At 36.9% G+C, this 20,120-nt stretch overlaps 1 protein-coding gene across 8 annotated transcripts in view; it reads left to right on the top strand.

The window, feature by feature from the left end:
- The window catches only part of LOC116800890 (endoplasmic reticulum aminopeptidase 1), a 116,721-nt gene that overhangs the window by 402 nt on the left and 96,199 nt on the right, over nt 1-20,120 (top strand). For 3 of the 8 annotated variants that reach the window (XM_032717254.1, XM_032717253.1, XM_032717252.1), the window contains exons 1-2: nt 1,463-1,601; nt 8,930-8,992. In XM_032717254.1, the coding sequence (XP_032573145.1) occupies nt 1,599-1,601; nt 8,930-8,992 (66 nt within the window). In that variant the 5' untranslated portion in view covers nt 1,463-1,598. Of the gene's footprint in view, nt 1-300; nt 392-576; nt 1,065-1,459; nt 1,602-8,929; nt 8,993-20,120 lie in introns of those variants that run through there. The other 5 variants (XM_032717259.1, XM_032717260.1, XM_032717256.1 and 2 more) reach the window with 4 other exon arrangements.

Here is a 20,120-nt window from a genome sequence, read left to right as displayed (position 1 = left end):
GAGTCATTTCGGATTAAAAAGCCCAAGACGTGAAAGTTGCATGCTATGCCTTCTATGTATTCAATAAAGTGCATAATTGCGGTTGTTCTCGTAGTTAGTAAGCTTCTTCAGTATTTCATTCCCAAAACTAACGATATTATTTATTTTATGCAGCTGAATTGAATTTTCTGCGATTAGACTTAGTTAATTGTTCATTTTTACCCTATAATTTTAATCCAGTGAGGATTGTTGCTTGATTTTCCTTCTTTGTCATTTCAATGAATTCATTATATTAATTTTTTCTATTATTGTTTTATGTAGTCTTTTGACGTCTGCTACACCGTTCTTTGCCGTATATGCAATTCGATTTCTTCTGCTTAAAGTTATAGCTTTAGTGTCAAGCTGGAGAAAGGTACGTCTCTGTCTGCCTTAAGTAATTTGTGTTTACCTAATTGATTACAAATGCGCATCAATGCGTTCCTGCATTCTATCCTTTGTTTTAATTTGCTCAACTGATGTAATGTTTTCCCTCAGATGAATAAATAACTATTATATTCTGAGTAGTTTGCTATTTGGAAGGAATTGATTTTCTTTAAGAAATTTAACAAATCTGTATACCAGAATGTCAAAGTCTTTCATTGAACGCGGCGTAGAACTAACATTCTTTAATAGGAAGAGACTGCGAATTACTTTAGTGCAGGTGGTATTAATAATTTCTCTGTGTGCTATTTTAATAATTTCAAAATCTACGTCAAATCAAGTAAATAATGTCGAATGGTTTTTGTTTCCCAACCTATAGCTAGTAATTCTTTTTCGATAGCGCTGTAATTTAGTTCGTGTTCATTTGCCATGTCTACGTAATTCGGGACAAATTTATGAAAATAACCGGTTAATCCAAGGAAAGCTCTTATCTCTTTTACCGGTTTTTGGAACTGGAAATGAATCTAGGGCTTTAATTTTAAGAGGGGATGCCTTCATACCATTAGGGGTTACGATGTTTTTTAAGAACTCGTTTTACTCTACGAGTAGCGGATATAATGAGGACGCAAAATGTTGAAGGAACTTCAGACGACAATGTCTAATGGGTGCGTAAACTAAAATAAAAGCGAATAATTAAGCATTTTTATTCGTAAACTGTGTATTAACAATTCAATTTACTAAGCCACAGAAATTAAGTCTATTTTTGAAAAGCCAGTCCAAATTAGTCCTTTGTTGGATTCAAAAGAAGAGCTCGAGTTGTCGGTACATGGGCGAATTTAACATTCCATAAGTTTTAAATTTTAAATACAAATATTTTATGAAATCACGAAAACGATTATTAAAAATGTATCATTATGAATAATGTTTATAAACTTTCAGTCTTCTTTCTTCATTACGCAAAAAAAAAAGAATAATGTAATGTTTAATGGGCCCCTTCTGTGGGCCTTGAAGTTTAGGATTCTTAGTTTGATTAGTTTTACATTATAAGGTATCTTGCTTTCAGTAAACTCGGTCCACGTTCTTTCATTTCAACAACACTAAATAAAATTTTAAATCAATTTGAAATTATTATTTAAAGTAAATACGTTGTGACATTTATATTTTCTTCATATATGTTCCTCGGTAAATTTTAATCTTCTATGGTAATTATCTTATCTCTTTAATATTATTATTATCATATAATCTTTTTAATTATGATACGATTATCTCATAGCCGTTATTATCTATTATTTTGAGGGAAAATAAAAGATTATACAGTGGGAAGAAAAGGAAGGAAAATAGTAAAATATAACAAGAGAGAATGAAAATGTCGTGTTTTCCGATTATCGGGTATCTGTTACTCAGCTTTTTTTGTCCTATCGATAGAATTTAAATGAGTTAAATTTCAAACATTTTGAAAACTGTAAGCGTGACAGTTTTCGCGTCTTGTACATAGGTGCAGAAGTGATTTTATAATAACGATGAAAATTAGCAAGACAAACAATAAAACAAAGAAAAATCGATACATTTTTTCAAAGAGTGTGCGTGGCAAACATTTTTATTTTATAAAATCAATACAAATTTACAAGACTAAAAAAAGTATGCTAAATAATCTTACTACTTTTAAAAAGAATGGACGGTTTGTGGACGTTAGAGTGGACATGGCAAAAAGTTTTTTTGGCATATGGATAGAAATTTTCGAAGAAAAAATTTGTAATTTCGATTTTCTGGAATGTGTGTAAAGCCAAACGAAACAAATGTCCGAAATAATCTCATGGGAATTACAACTGTTCTGCACCATACTGTTCACTGAAATGAATTTTCCGGTAATCTTCAATATTATCTTTGAGCGTGAGCCTGTTTGAATCTTGACGTCCCTTTTCCTTCAGCCTGAAGGAAACCAGCATCGGCCAATCCGATCTGTTCAGTGTGCTTCAGCAAATTTATGAAAAGCTCATTTTTACAACACATATGGCACTGTCTCAGCACCACACTGACCGCTTAAAGTTCCTGACGTCCCAGAATTTAGTAGGCTACTTTGGCGGTTCACCGAGTGTTTTAACATCTTTTTCACTACTATTAAAACAAACGATGTCTTTTCGTTTCTTTGTTTTGCGAATGAATTTGGCTTCTTTGCTGCGACGAATGCCTTTGTGCTATCGCTTCGCTCTTCTGTAACTGCGTTTCTCTAACCCTTCTCTTCTAACTTTATGGTGAGAACATCGAAAGAAGGCAACTGATCTCGAGTTTCTATAGACACCACGAAATGCTTAAACTGTTCTGGAAGGCTTGACATCAACACTAGGGATCGAATGCTCTATTGCTGAGCAGTTCCTTATACAACTGTACCTTTCGTACAGGTCCGCTTGGTTGAAGAACCTCTTTCAACTGTACCCAAGCCTTCAGTGCTGTGGTACAATTCTTTATGTATGCCAACTGAGATGTCTTTTCACTCAGAGTAATTGTCGCCAACGCTATATTATCCAAGGCCACCCAATTCTTATGTTCGGGTACGTTCGACTCCGTGAGTTCTCCAGAGGCAAATGCACCAACACAGATCGAGAGTCACACACCGCATTTTAATTTTCCCAGTGCTTGGGCCCATAACTTTTTGATTGGCAGAAACGCTGGACAGAAAATGATCCACCGTGTGTACGCTACGGAATGAAAGAAGAAACGAAAATTAGTATAATTATTTATTTAATATACATATATATATTTCCCTATATCATATTCGTAAGACTGAGCTTACTATATAGCCTCAGTTCCTATTTTCAGCAATAGTTAGATCTACAATGATTTAAGATTAGAGGTATGTAGTTGCTAGTGAATATACGTGGAACAGAGAAGTTTAGTCGAATAACCCAGTCGGAACTATCAACGTCACCCCGAATAAGCTTACAAAAATACTGTTCCAAGCATCCTTCTAGGGTTAGCTCAGGAAGTTAAATGCATTAAAAGTAGTCTACTGGCATAAGGAAGGTTTGCATCCCAAACCAAAGAGCGCCCCCTTAATGTGTAAGTCGTGTGTATTGGGTTGACTCCACAAAAGGTCATAACTTTACACTTGGAGCCATTTAAGTTTAATACGGTATCACGGATCGGATTGTAAGTCGAAATGTCAAGAAATGTCCTTATGGTGAAGGTATAATTTAACATCGTTTATTACTAAAGAAAGGTCGATAATAAATAAAGTAAACAGGAGTGGACTCGGAGAATACAAGAAAGAGAACATTAAAATAGGACCCGTTGCGTCCTACCATTTAGATAATTCAAAATCCAATTTAGAAGATCAACATGGAAACCTAAAAAATCAAGTTTCCCTACTAGAAAAGAATGAATTTTAGAGTCAAATGCTTTACTAGGGTCTGTGTTGATGACATCTGTATTATGAAGGAAGTTAGCTCCGAAAGGTTAGTGGTTAACACTGCAGCACTGCAAACAACGCATGAAAGGGAGACAGAAAAGCAACAGAATTACGTTATTTCTTTAAACTAGCGCACAAAACAAAATAGATTCACTAACGAAGCTTTCTGAGCTTTAATAATTATGTTTAAAAAATAAAATTATACAAGAAATTATTAAAAACCTCCGCTGACTTACAAACACAAAAGGAAATTCAGAGCGCAGAAAAAAACACGACCGTTCGCTTTTATGCTAGGATTTTCGGCTGACTGGACGCTAATGTTCTTTACTCAGAGCCTTCGTTCTGGTCAAAGTAACATTTTAAAATTCCTTACTTGGGAAGAGCTTTTTACACCAAAACGTAGAGTCTGCATGTACAAAAATAGAATAATAGTATACGCAGCTACAAAATCGTGCACATCTGAATGCGAAATCTAAGGTGTTTCATTCCACTCCAAATGGCCTATCTACCAAGGCTTAAATCGTAGCTATTCAAAATTCACACATTACTCAGACAACGGGCGCACGCATTATTCATATAAGAAGAATACCGTCAGAACACCGTCAGACATTGACATTGATGTCTACAAGGAATTTGTGTCTCTCCATCTCTGATCACATCCCATTGATAAAAAAATCAAGAGAGAATGTTATAGTCGAGTTCCCCGACTATCAGATACTCGTTTCTCAGCTAGTAAGAATGCGAACGCAAAATTTCATCATTTTTCTGGGATATCGATATATATTGGGAAATAAAATGTCCCTGTCGCAAGTTAATTATATTCCAAATTCTCTTGGTCGACTTTTGGATCTATGTTTTGTAACATGTCCTGAAAGTGTGTTTCTGTCCAGGGTAGTACCTCTTACTCAACCTGAAGATCAATATCATCCTACTTTCGAGGTGGAAATCGACTTAGGTACGGTACTAAAAGTAAATTCAGAGAAGTCAACAAAACGAATTCCCTGTTTTCGCAAGGCAAATTTTCGGAGGATAAACAATTTTATAGCTGTTCTCTTGGTCGACTTTTGGATCTATGTTTTGTAACATGTCCTGGAAGTGTGTTTCTGTCCAGGGTAGTACCTCTTACTCAACCTGAAGATCAATATCATCCTACTTTCGAGGTGGAAATCGACTTAGGTACGGTACTAAAAGTAAATTCAGAGAAGTCAACAAAACGAATTCCCTGTTTTCGCAAGGCAAATTTTCGGAGGCTAAACAATTTTATAGCTGGCTTTAATTGGTCCGATCTTTACTCCTGCAACATAATGGCGGATGCGATTAATATGTTTTATACCGCAATTAAATCATTTTTTAACTCTTGTGTTCCGATGTACTATCCGTCAATCTCTAAACCTCCTTGGTTTAATAAAGACTTGACACACCTAAGAAATGTAAAGTCCAGACTCTATACAACATTTAAAAATACCGGTTCTCAGCCCATCCTCTCTAAATATTTAAGCACTCGGTTAAACTTTACCGTGGTTAATGCTAAGTGCTACAGGAATTATTTAAACCGTTGTAAGTTCCATTTCGCACAGGATCCGAAACAGTTTTATAATTTCGTTAACACTAAGCAAAAAACAAGTTCTTACCCTTCTTCGCCACTTCTTGAAAACACTACGGTAACATTGGATCAGGCAATAGCCGATCTATTCGCCAAGTTTTTTCAAACAACATATTCTACGTTACCTCATTCCGAACAGCTATACTCTTATGCGGTATCTAAGTCGAATCTAATATTTTGCCCCACTATAAACGAAAGCCTAACGATCTTCAGCGTGTTAAACCGGTCTATTCGCCAGGTCCCGATGGAATCCGTGGCTGTGTGCCCAGATTCTGTGCGGAAGCCTTGTGCAAGCCTTTACTGAAACTGTTTACCTTATCTGTGTCCTTTGTCCTTTGTGATTCGTCTTCATAAAAAAGGTAGCAAACTGGATGCAAGCAATTACAAAGGAATCTCTAAATTGTCGGAACTCTCTATCCCACAACTTTTTCCAAATGTTATCACTCCTCATTTGCAGCACCTTTTTAGATCAATCATATCACCGTGTCAACACGGTTTTATGAAACGCAGATCTACAACCACTAACCTCTTGGAGCTAACTTCTTTCGTAATACAGGGTTTCAAAAATAATCTTCAAACAGATGTCATCTACACTGATTTCAGTAAAGCATTTGACTCTGTTAATCATTACCTTCTAATAAAAAAACTTGATCTTATAGGTTTCCCTGTTGATCTTCTAAATTGGATTTCAAGCTATCTGAATGGCAGAACGCAATAAGTCCTCTTTAAAAATTTTCTATCTTGTATTCTCCAAGTCACATCTGGTGTCCCACAAGGGAGCCACCTCGGTCCGCTTCTTTTTACCTTATTAATTAACGACCTCCCCTTAATAATAAAACATTCGCATGTACTTATGTACGCAGACGATGTTAAATTATGCCTCCAGTACAAGGACACTTCGTGCCATTTGGACTTACAATCCGATCTAGACCGATTTCAAATATGGTGCCGTGATAACATATTAGACTTAAATGGCTCCAAGTGTAAAGTTATGACCTTTTGTCGTGCCAACCCAATACGCACGACTTACACTCTAAGTGGGTGCTCTCTGGACAGAATAACACGAGTTGATGATTTTGGTGTTCTTCTGGACCCAAAATTAAAATTTTCTGACCATATTTCGTCTATTGTCAATAAGGCCAGTGGTTTGCTTGGTTTTATAAAAAGGTGGTCTAAGGAATTTGATGATCCTTACATGACTAAAACCTGATTTATTTCGTTAGTCCGTCCGATTCTCGAGTACGGATCACCTGTTTGGAGTCCACAATACGCAGTCACTTGAAACTATATACCCCTTATCTTAAATCATTGTAGATCTAATTATGAGTTGCATGACCCTTACAGAGTTTTATGTTCTGACTATAATAGACTTTATCCTATTATCTGTAATCTTGACTTTCTGCCGCTATTAAATTTTATCTTTTCTATTACATAATTAGATCCTACTAACACTAATATTTAACATAGTTATTCCACATTATATTCATTTCCTCGTTCCTATTCTATTTTTATATCGCGTCTATATCTTCTCGCGAAGATATAGGGGCAGCGCCCCTCGGTCGGTTGGGCGGGAAGTGTGTTCGTGGGACCCGTGCGTAAAAAAAAAACATTTAAAAATTGTTCCAAAGTGTGGGCGTGGCCGTTTTGCCCGTTTGGTATATGCATAGAAATTGGCAAGACAAACAATTATCCGAAGAAAAAGCGAATCATTTTTCAAAAGTATTGACATGTCAGTTTCGAGAGATTTTTGGACGTAGCAAACGCTTTATTTTTTGGCAAATCGATAAAAATTTACAAGACTAATAAAATTATGAAACAATATCACAACATTTTGTGGGCATTAGAGTGGGGGCAGCAACAAACTTGCGCTGCGTCTATGTATCTACAATCTGTATGCTTAATCACAAACATCTATTTTTTATAGTTTCTGATATATCGATGTTCATACGGACGGACTGACAGGGTCAGATTGACTCGGCTATTGATCCTGATCAAGAATATATATATATATTATATGGTAGAAAACGCTTCCTTCTACCTGTTACATACCTTTCAATGAATCTAGTATACCCTCCTTTTACTCTACGAGTAACGGATATAATGAGATTTTTGTTCTGCTTTTGTTGGTGTAAGAAGGGGCGTGGACAAAGTGTTTTTGGTATACAGATAGAAATTGGCAAGACAAACAATAAAACAAAGAAAAATCAAAACATTTTAAAGAAGTGTGTGCGTGGTAGCTTAGTGCGTTTTTTTGGGTGTTAGAGTGGGCGTGGAAAAAGGTTTTTTTTGCAAATCGATAGAAATTTATAAGACATGCCCTTATGCTCTTAACGTTCTAGCTTTTATAGTTCCTGAGATCGAGATGGTTATACGGACAAACGGACGTGGCCAGTTCGACTATGTTTTTATAATGATCAAGAATATATACACTTTATATGGCCAGAAACGCTTCCTTTTGCCTGTTCTTAGCTCCACGTAGAACGGGAATAATAGTGTTATAAACTTCAAATCCTGCATATATAGGATAATTGTGAAGTTTCCCGAACAACAATTTCAGTAGTAGCTTACACGAATAGAAGGATTAACACGCTTAAAATTAAGGATGTTCACAATGATATACAAGAGAATATGTTGTTAAAAAAAACTTGGCAAAAGGGTCGGATATACCTTAATATTTTCAAAAATTCTAAGAATGGTAAGAAATGATTTTGCGCTTAGTATTAATAAAATTATTAAACTGCTTCGGATCATGTGTGAACTTCTCCCTCTCAGTACTCAGTAGCGTTATAATACTATTAATGGGTAGATAAATTCATCTCCTGAAGAAGCTACTGAAAGAGACCGTCATAGCTTGACGGTTTATCTGAAGACGCAATGGATGAAAATAATATTATTATATTATATATTATAATAGTATATTAATACTGGAATTATATTATGTCCAATGATCGCTTATATATTTAGGTAAATGTTATTCCAAAAATTCAGTGAAAACGAACGCCCAAAAATGAAGCGCTTACATATGTATTTCCAAAATGTTTTTATATTTTTTCATAATTTTATAAGTCTTGTAAATTTTTTTCAATTTGATCAAAATGCTATTTACTGGGCGTGACCATTATTATATATGTATGTAAATTCGTTGAAAAGTATGTACCAGGCAGAAGGAGGCTCGGTAACAGTTCTGGCCATGTCCTTCTAGCTAGAAGGTTGAGAACCACTCTAACGCCCACAAACCACACAAAACTGCCACGCCCACTCTTTTGAAAAGTATGTAACAAGCAAAAGGATATTTTTTCACATATTTATTGATTTTGTAGATTTCTATCGCCATGCAAAAATTTTTTTTTCTCATTTTATTCCCCAATAACTATCGATATTCCAAAAAAAATAATGAAATTTCGCGTTCGCATGAACACTAGCTGAAAAACGGGTATCTGATAGTCGGGGAACTCGACTATAGAATTTTTTCTTGTTATTATATAAAAACTCAAAACATAGGGATTTTTATTATGTTATAGATGGCATGTGGTACACGAACCCTATTTATACTGACAATACTGCTAACTGCGTCTGGATTCAAGGTAAGATACCAAGCTTAATTGTAGTGGCGACTGAAGCAAAAAATAACTATCAGAATCGTAGCTTAGGTTTCCTTATTAATGGTCATATTAAATGCAGTATTAGTTATTCGAAATATACTAACTAATAATGCTTAGTATACTACTAAGATGCAAGTCATTGTGTGCTACACCAGGGGAGTTTTGGAATGTGTGAGTCGTTTGGGCTATCTGCGAATCTACACTGAGAAAAATTTTGGATAAATTACCTTTTCAATGATTAGGTAGATTTAAAAGGAGCTAATAACTATGTACCCGAACAAAAAACTTTTTTTATATTCCTTTAATATTATTTAAATAATATTTTCTTAATGTTTAATATTTAATTTTTAATATCTATTTAATGTAACCTAATTTAGATAATGCTTAAGATCATTTTAGGTTTAGAGAGTGTGCGATTAAATTTTTTGCTTGCTTATGGCAAAGAAAAGTAAATTCGTTTTGTTTCGGAAAAAGAAAAGTGAAAGTGTGTGCCTGTATATTTCCTAAGTTTTCGTAGAATTTTGCACAAATTCGTTTAAGGTAATCTGCATCGGGAGATCGATCTTTCGACGAGGATAAAATGAAGCCAGTTTTACCACCTTTAATAATTTTTTATTGGAAATCATACGAATACAACTAAGAAAAGTTATGTAGGGCCATTAATAAAAACTTTAAAAATATTTATTTAACAGATATTATTTAAAAATATATACATATAAACTTACAATTGAAACTACTTTCTGAGAAAATTAATTTTAAACGTTTTTGAATTTAAAATGTACTTCATGTAAATGTACTACTTCTTGATAATTTGTATCCCGAATGTTGTACCTAAAGAAAACCAATTCCTACACTGGGAACAATATATTGATGATTGGATAATATTTCTACAGTTAATAATTAAATATTAATTGTAGTCAAACTGAATTTACACGTTAAGCACTTGCTAATTCTTTTGTATTTATTTACAAATTGAAGAAACTTAAAGGAAGATAATTTATTAAAGAAAAAAAAAGTTTAAGATTTGAACGAAAAAAATAAGAACATGAAAAATAATTATTTCTAGAAGCATAAGCAGAATATTTTAATATCTCTATATTGCAAGGGAGGGCAGGTTGAACGGAAAGTATTGGACCTTAGGCCACGGCAAAGCGGAGAGTCTAACGGTACCGCGCTGGACCGTGGACTCGAGCCGGCCAAGGGCACGGAGGTCGAACGGTAACGGTGCGGACGAAAAGAAAATGTTGGACCTTTTACTCGAGCAAGAGGGAAAATAGCGGGATCCCCGCGGCCTATAAAGGAACGGCGCAACCGCAGCTCGTGACAGTCAGTCACAACACGCGAGGAGCCGTACGCGAGGATAGTCGAGGAGAGCACGGCGCGAGTAGCGGCGGAGACGATAAGGGCCTGGCGTGGTTAGAAAGAACATTGTGGCGAGCTAAACCAAGAAAAACAGTTACCTAACAATACCTAAACTTACATAATTTATTACCTTACGTAAAAAGAAAACAAATATTTATATAAATACAGTGTAACGCATTAACTACAAATAACTTAAAAAAAAAAAAAAATACCATAGTCGAGTGGCCCGTTACTCAGCTAGCAGAAATGCAAACACGTAATTTCATAATTTTTCTGGGGTATCGATCTATATTGGGGTATGAGATAAAATTAAAACATTGTAAAAAGTAGGTGTGAGAAGTGGCTTGGCCAAAGTGTTTTCGGAAATTGGCAAGACAAACAATAAAAAGAAGAAAAATCAAAACATTTTCAGATGTGTGAACGTGTTAGTTAGGTGCGGTTTTTGGGTGCTAGAGTGGGCGTGCAAAAATTTTTTTTTGCAAATCGTTAGAAATTTACAACTAATAAATTATTATATTATATATATATATTATATATATATATTATATATATATATTTTCTTAATTTAATATATAAAAGGGTTAATCGATTTAGTGAACAAATTTTTGGTAGGAAAAATAAAAATAACAATAATTACAATTTTAATGTTATATAAAATGTGGTATTATATCTTGAAATTAATTTTAAAACGCCACGGTCAAACGATATTATTCTTGCACCTTCGAAAGGTAGAAGTTGCATTCCTAAGGAAAAATGGCATTCGAATGTATTAATAATGTCCGCTTTTGGTAGAGAATGTAGCTTAAGATATTGATTCTGATTCCATTTCATGTATCTGTTAATTGCGCTGTTATGTTACTGTTACTGCATTGTATGGATTCATCGCTCTTAAAAATTTTTTTTTTTTTTTTTTTTTTTTAAACTCTTTTTGTGAGACTAACAATAATTATTCAAATCTTATTATATAACTTATATTAATTACAATGTGAAATAATTGTATTAGTTAGAGACGGCCCTAGGATTTCTTTGCTGGGCTGGAGAATCTTTGCGCTTCAGTCGGCTCTGACTGTAGACTCGCGTAAGCGACTTCGCGAGAGGATTTTCGTGTGCGGAGAGCTTTGCTTGATGTTTACTTTTTTTCATCTGAATTTCCTCATTGACAAGGTTTATGTGGAGGTCTCTATGGATGCTTTCGCTGCGTAGGTACCATGGTGCCCCAGTGATAGTTCGCAGAATCGTGGACTGAGCTCGCTGTATGATTTCAATGTTGGTTTTTGAAGCGTTTCCCCATAGTCCACAGCCGTATGTCCAGATGGGTTTCAGCACGGTATTGTAGAGGAGTACTTTGTATTCCAGACTAAGGGGAGAGTTGTAATTAATAAGCCAGTGAAGATTGGCTGCTTTAAGCTTCATATGAGTCCTCTTAGATTCTATATGTCGCCGCCAGGTGAGGCGTCTGTCTAGGTGAACGCCGAGATATGTTACAACGTCTGCTTGTGGGATAAATGTATTGTTCAGGGTACAGGGTGGGCAGGTTTGTCTGTTCAGTGTGAAGGTTACATGTCTGCTTTTGGTCTCGTTTATCTTAATGCGCCAGGCCGCAAACCATCTTTCCACTATTTTAAGATGGCAGGCAAGTTGCTCTGTTGCCTTTGCTGTGCATCTAGATCGGCTAAGTATTGCGGTATCGTCAGCAAACGTGGAGGTTGTGAGCTGATAGTTTGTAGGCATGTCTGCTGTGAATAGGGTGTAAAGAACGGTTCCCAGTACACTACCTTGGGGGACTCCAGCATTGATAACGCGGTCGTGTGAAGTCGAACTGTTACACCTGGTTGAGAACACTCTTTTGAAGAGATAAGATTCGAACACTTTGTGCGTGTTCTGGGGAAGCAGTTTTGTTATCTTGTACATTAGTCCTTCCAGCCAGACTCGGTCAAATGCTTGTGCAACAGCTAAGAATATAGCTGAACAGTATTCCCGGTGCTCAAAAGCGGTACGAATTTCGTTTGTGATGCGATTGACCTGTTCGATCGTTCCGTGATTTTTGCGAAAGCCAAACTGATGCGATGGTATTGTATTTCGCCTTCTTAAGTAGGGAGTTAGTTGTTTTAAAAATGCCTTTTCAAACAGTTTCGAGAGACACGTTAGGAGACTGATTGGTCTGTAGAATGAGGGTTGGGTTTTGTCTTTGCCTGGCTTGGGAATCATTACTATAACCGCCTTTTTCCACCTTTGGGGATAGTATCCAAGTTTCGTAATAGCGTTGAAGAGATGGCATAAGGTCAGAACCGCACACGGTGGGAGTTCTATGATCATTTTTGGTGCCACCAAGTCATGTCCAGGTGATTTTTTGGGATTAAGATCTTTTATGATAGATGCTATCTCACTTTGGCTGAATGTTACCGGATTTATAGGGGTAAGCTTTTAGTTACTACAGGGAGGACAAATGAGTTGCTAGCAGGATTTGGTGGGTGGGGTGCAGTGTAGGATGTATATTGGAGGAGGCTTGACCTTCTTGGGTGACTTTGCCGGTTGTATACTTTCATCAGTATAATTTGCCAGCAGCTCAAATCTGTTGGTGTTTTCTGGCGTTTTGTTAGTGAGCATGTTAGCATTGTCGCGTGTAATTTTTGATTTGTTTTCTGTTTGTTGACTTTTGTAATTTTGAGGGCTAAGTTTTCTTTTTATTGTTATGTAGCGATCCATTCCAGTCTGTATGGTGGACCCGGCGTTCTAGTTTACGTTTTGGCTTGCTGATAGCGCAGCAGAACCGTTAAATTGCGTTTTTGTTTTGATCGCTGGCTCAGTAGGAGCAAATGCTTGCGTCGACGAAATTGAGCGAGCTGACGATACCGTTCCAGTTGTTGTTGTGATTGCAGTTGCAGTGGTTGTTGTTGTCACAGTACTAGTCACCGTAGGTAAGCGTAAAGAAATTTCGCAAGTGTTTGGAGATTGGGGGTTTTATGACAGTAGTGAGGGAGAGCAAGAACGCGCTCTTTCTTGAGTTGTTGGCAATGGTAAACTTGTCGGGTTATGGGTGATTGACCGCTCGCTGTCTGCAGAAGTCGCGGAGACGTAAGAGAAGTATGCGTTGTTTCGTTGCAATGAGAGCCGGCGATCGTCTTGCTCGCGTTGTCGCTGAATGCGAGCGTCGTTCTGGCTCATAGTGTAAAACTACTTGCTTATACTATTTCAAACACAGAATATGTATTCGAGCGATGGTGCATCGCACAGAGCGTCTCTTTCGCTTTCGATTTATTTGTTTGTATTATATTAATAACCATTCACTTCACTAAAAACAACCGAAACAAGACGATGACGTCTTCACACGTCAGCGGCAGAATCGGGGGAGTCACACTCTTAAAAAATAAATAAATAAAAAAAAATAAAAAAAATTTGATGAAATCCTCTTGCTAAATCAGTGATTGTAAAATATTGATATTATTCTAATTAATGATTTTCCCCATGTTTGGTATTGGATATCTGTCAGGGGTATTTATTTCATTGAGTTTTCCATAATCAATTACATTTCCATAGTTAATTTTTCAAGAAGCATCAATAAAAAATTTATTTTTATACCCGTCACTCGTATGGGTGAAAGGGTTTACTAGATTCGTTGAAAAGTATGTAACATGTATATATATTCTTGATCTGGATCAATAGCTGAGTCGATTTGGCCATGTCCGAACTATATAAGCTAGAAGGATAGAAGGATTCAGCATGCAGATTCTAGAGACATAAACGCAGCGCCTTAACCCATGTTGCCATGCCCACTGTTACGCCCACAAACCGTACAAAACTGCACTCCCACACTTTTGAATTATATGTCGACATTTGTTTATAATTTTATTAGTCTTGTAAATTTCTATCGATTCGCCACGCCCATTCTAAAGCTCTAAAACAGCCCAAGACTGCCATGCAAGACATTTTTTAATTTTGTTGGATATTTTTCATAATTTTATTAGTCTTGTAAATTTATATGTATTTGCCAAACATCTTTTTGCCATGCCCACTCCTAACGCCCTTAAACCGCCCAAAACTGCCAAACTGAAAATTTGTTTGCTATTTTGTCATAATTTTATTAGTCATACAAATTTCTATCCGCCCAAAACCGAAACGCCCACACTTTTTAAAAATGTTTAGAATGAGCACTGTGGCCACGCCCTCCTTTCACATACAAAACGCTTAAAAAAGGTTACGCCCAAACTTTTAAGCAAATTATAAAGTTTTTGTCATTTTATTCCCCAATATTCCCAAAATTTCGCTTTTTTTTTTCCTGGGCATTTCTGTGAGCTCTATTGTGGGTTTGTAATATTTTTTGTCTTGAGCTTTGAGCGCTTTGTTGCGTTGAGGTAATTAAATTTATTTGATTTGATGGATCAAATTTTCCTTTCCTGGTTTATAGATTAGTTCTTTGTTATATTAGTCAATGTATGTTTTCCATTTCCTAATTGCTATACCTGCTTCCTAATTACAGAAATGTGTAAGCGATCCATGGTCTGTATAAATGTTCACTTTTGTTCCTCCATAGAAATAGCCTTTCAATGTTTTTACTGCCCAGCAAATGGCTAACACTTCTTTTTTAGCTGTTTCATAATTTTCTTCTGTCTCGGTTAAGTTTCTAAAAATGAATGATATTGGTCTGTCGTTTTGTGAAAGTACTGCTCCTATGCATAGTCTGAGGCATCTGTAGTTAGGACATATTCATTGTTAAAGTCGGGATATTGTAAAATGACATCATCGGATATTAGGGTACTCTTGATTTTTTCTAACGCTTTTATGGCTTCATCGTTGAGTTGTATTTTTTTTTCCAGCTTAAGCTGATTTGGAAATACGACCATCTTCTGTGAGCAATGCTGTTAGTGGTCTAGCTTACGATGCGTAACCCATGACTCATTATAAAGATTAGAATATTTTCTTACATGTTGCGTTATTTTTTTTTTTTTTGAGATTCTATCATGTGTTCTTTTCTGGGAATTAAGTATTGAGACAACGCTCAAGCCATTTTTAGGATACCATTCTCTCTCTTTTGTCTTTATTATGTCACACTCTCAGGCTCTTGCTGCACTCCTTGCAACGATCTCACGCATCCTCATGCGTCAGGGTCCCTCCGGACCCTCATAGCCCCCACCACATGGTCACTGTGCAGATAACCAGATGGTGTAGCTGTACTCTTGTGAATAATTTAACCAGAGTCTATGGTCTCTGCGAGTGCCTCAGTCGGCGATCTCTCGCATTGGTCTGCGTCTACCTCAACAGGCATCGACCGTAACTGTTCGTGGGCGTACTTATACGTTCTTTTGCTTGTCAAAAATCTCAACACATATCGATCAAGCCTTCCCGTTACCACAAATAGACCCTTACACTTTGGGTCTAGTTTTGTTTGATGCCACTCACTCTTGAGCAAGACATTGTCGCCTACATTGAATCGGACAATCTTAGCTTTATTCTCATTAATCTTTGCTTCTCATATTCAGCATTTTTCTTTATATTTTGCAAGGCCGTATCTCTAATATGTTCTGTATCAATCTTTTCCTCTTCTATCATTGGCATCATACCCATTGGTTCAGCTTCCTTACCAATCAACAGTTTTAAAGGAGTCATTTTTGTGAATTAGCTGTGCAATTCATAGCCAACTGAACTTCCTTCAAAGCATCCTGCCAAGATCTACTACTCGTCTCTGCAGCAGTTAGCATAGCCTTCAAAGTGCTCATTACGCGCTCAACCTGACCGTTTACGCGGCTACCTCCCGTGGCAATCAAATGTAAATTAATCTTTGGAAGTGAACCGAACTGTTTAAAATCATTACTAGTAAAACTAGTTTACTACTTTACCACTCAGTTTGCCACTGATGTCCATATGAACTGTGTGCCTGTGGGTCATATATAATTAGCACGCTGTCGCTAACTAGAGTTGATATTATCTCTTGACGCACTTGCTCATGTCTTTCATGCCATTCAAATTGGCTATTTTTTAATGTAAGTAAGTATAATGGTTTCATTACCTCAGAAAAGCAAGGAACAAACTGTCGAAAATATGAAGATAGGCCAATAAACTATCTCAGTTGTGTAACTGTTTATGGCGGCGGCAATGCATCCAATGCTTGAATCTTGTGTGTATTTGGCCTTATTTCACCATTCTCAATTTTATTACCAAAGTATTCAACACTAGTCTTTAGGAATGAGCATTTGTTCATGTTAACCGAAAATCCCGCACTAGATAACCTGTTCAACACGTCCTTCAGTCTAACAAAGGCCTCCTCCTTTGCGCCAGCTACGACTAAAACATCATCTATGAAAACAACAGCATATGAGTATGCTACCTCACCTAATGCTTTCATTATGGCTCGCTGAAGCACAGATGAAGCATTCTTCAAGCCAAAGGGCATTGCTACAAATTCATATTGTCCTTCTGTTGTGACAAAGTCTAAGCGTTCTATCGATTCTGACTTTATTGGTATCTGATAGAAACCGCTCGCCATATCGAGGCTAGAAAAATACTTGCTATCAATTTGATCTGATATCAAGGGCAAACGATACTTATCGGAAATTGTATTTGCATTCAGTTCACGGTAGTCTATGCACAAACGATCACTACCATCCTTATTCTTCACTAACAACATTGGACTTGCAAATGGGGAGCAGCTTGGACGTATAACGTTTGAGGCTAAAAGTTCCTAAATTGTACTTCTCACCAACAACTTTTCATCGTTCCTCAGCCTATACGGGTACCGCATTACGGTTTTATTGGCATCAATTAGACAGATATCTAATTCACCTGTGGTAACTCAGCTACTTGGTATACCATCTATAAATTTTGGTGCATAGGATTTTAATACAATGTTCAGCTTTGTCGGACTCACTCAGATCACTATCCCTATTTATAGAATCCATATAACTCGTATTAGTTATGCTGGACAGTGTATTGACAGTATTAATTTTATACAAAACAAATTCATTGGCACTAATAGTTACACCAAAGCCTTCACCTAAAATCTCACGGCCAATCAATACATCGTACTTCTAATATTCGTCCATGACTACATGAAACTCATCCCAATCCAGTGATTAACTCGATCCGTCCTCGCGATATTGCTTCGCTAGTGTAATTTCTTTCAATATAATCTTTGCTGAAATTACAACTGGAGCGATTAATCCAAGAGGATCAAATAAACGTGCTATGGTCGATAGGATTTCCCGTTTTGTTATACCGGCTGGAGTATTTGCTTGTAATTTATAAGTGAAGCAATCTTGCTTGGGCAACCAGTACATACCCAGTGTTTTGATGGTGTCCGCATTGTCCCAACTGAGGGATGTCTGCTTGCATCGATGCTCGTTGCCATCAGATCCTGGTCATTACTAGCCCATTTTCGTAGCTCCATGCCAGAGGATTTTAAATCTAGCATAGTTTGAAAACTTTTCCGTATTGCTGCCTCTTGTGAATGATCGCCTGAGAGAATGTCGTCGACATATATGTAGCAAGTTTCTATTATAATGTGTTACTTTATTGTTTAATGACAATTGGTTATAGTACACTTTATATTGTTTGATGACAATCGTTCTCGCTTATTATAATTTAATTGTTTGATGACAATTGTTTGGCTCTAGTTGCGTAAGTATATAGCGCGATTGAAAAACTTGCGACTGCTCTCGTTTACCATTCTACTCGAAGTCCTCTTTTTGTTCTTTCCGTTAATAAGCGTTGCCACTGCGCGTTACTCTCTTGCTCTCTGTGTTATCGATCATTTTAGTTCGCTGATCTGATTCATTTCCCACAATCGGCCCTCCTGATACATCATTCGACCCGAATGAATTTCCCCACGGCTTCATATATTCTGCGACTGTCGATGTCTTAAAAGGTCCATAGCCGTCTCCAAGTTTTTCTACGTCATACCTTCCGTGCTTGTTTACCTTAACAATTTTGTAAGGTCCTAGAAATTTTCCTTTCAACTTTAACCCAGTTCCGTACTGAGTACGCTTAATAGCTACTAAATCATCTATCTTATAAATTATTTCACCTTTGCGCTTTAAATCGAAAACCCTTTTATTTTCTGTCTGCAACTGTTTTATGTTTTCGGAAGCTCTTGCGCGCACCAGCTCTCTCTCCTCATCCAAATCCATCACTAACGATTCCTTTATTAACAAATTAAGCTCTAGATCATTCGGAAGACGCATTTCAGTGCCAGTCAAGATTTTAAAAGGCGACACTAAAGTGCTTCTAGGCGGTGTACTATTGATTATTTGCTACACTTTACTGACATGCTTATACCAGTCTCCTGCACTTTCATGACTTAACTTCGACAACATCGACACTACTGTCTTATGCATTCTCTCAACCTGACCATTTCCACGAGGTACACCTATTGTAATCACTAGATGCTGAATTTTCTGCTCCTCACAATACAACTTAAATGCCTGTGCAGTGAACGCAGTTCCCCTATCAGAGATAATCCGTAAAGGATTTCCAAAATTAGTAGCCTGACGCTCTAAACAACTTATAACTTCCTCTGCTCCTGTGCTACGAGTGGGATACAACCATACAAATTTCGAAAAACCGTCAACTATAGCTAAAATGTGGTTGTAGCGCTTGCTCGTCATCTCCATTGGCCCGACATGGTCAATGTGATACGTCATCAACGGTCTATCTCCCTTTTCAATCGGGGTCAAGAAACCTTCTTTCTTCCCAGCTTTCGAATTAAATATAATACACTCCACACAACTGTCCACAACACGAACAACCTTTTCTTTAAGTTTTGGTATGAAGTAAGATTTCTCAACTAAATCTTGCGTTTTCTTCGCAGCAAAATGTCCTTGCTTATGAGCAATCGTAATTATTTCATTTTCCATCTGCGACGGTACAACAATAAGCTCGCGATTAGGATCTTTAAAAAGTATTTGATTTTCTATATAATAATCTTCATACCCTTTATTTTCTACCAGGCTTCTCACTTGTAATGTGCACACATATCGAATAAGCACTGTATCAAATCAGAACATTGGGAACAATCACATTGTAGCACTTTTGCAACAATGTTTATGTAAGACTTTTCAGTTCCCAGGCATATCTTGAGTGCTCAGCAATCTGACCACACAAGAATGCTATTCAGACCAGAAGTGCAGAGTCAGCATAATTAGCATGCGCGACTGCTCGATCTTTATGTGCACATGACTCTCTTAGACAGCGGCGCTCTCGCTGCCAAAGTTAAGTACATAAGAGCAAAGCAACGTCTCTGCCGGCGCAGACGGATTGCATTTGGCTAGCTTGGACTCTTCAAGACCAAGTACAAAGCAGTCGTAAAAGAGTCGTCAAAGAGCCTTCAACATGTCCTAATTGAATATTAATGAGTCTTAACAGAAGTTACAATTTTACTGATATCATACTGAATCTCTATTTCAATAAAAGTAATATAAAGAACACAAAAATGCATTACAATTATTACATGGCGGCCGTGACATGGTCACTTAAGCCTGTAAAACAATAATAAAAAGAAATATATAAAAGTTAAAATGCGAACAGTGACCATTAAAAAATAAAATTGTGACAATTGATCAAACCCAGACGACAACAGAAGCCGCAAACTGGAGGACTCTGCTCCTATCGAGCAAAGGGACGCACCTACTCTACAAGAGGCACTAGAGGTGTGTCCAAACGATGGACCACGCCCACTCACAATAGCTGAGTATAGGGCAAGAAGACAGCCGAAACCAAAAATAAAGAAGAAAAGAAGCGGCAAAAGGATCAAGCTTCT

This window comes from Drosophila sechellia, chromosome 3L (genome assembly GCF_004382195.2).
Source record: "Drosophila sechellia strain sech25 chromosome 3L, ASM438219v1, whole genome shotgun sequence".
NCBI lineage: Eukaryota > Metazoa > Arthropoda > Insecta > Diptera > Drosophilidae > Drosophila > Drosophila sechellia.
Note: the sequence above shows the minus strand (reverse complement) of the source record. Positions and strands in the feature narration are given on the sequence as shown.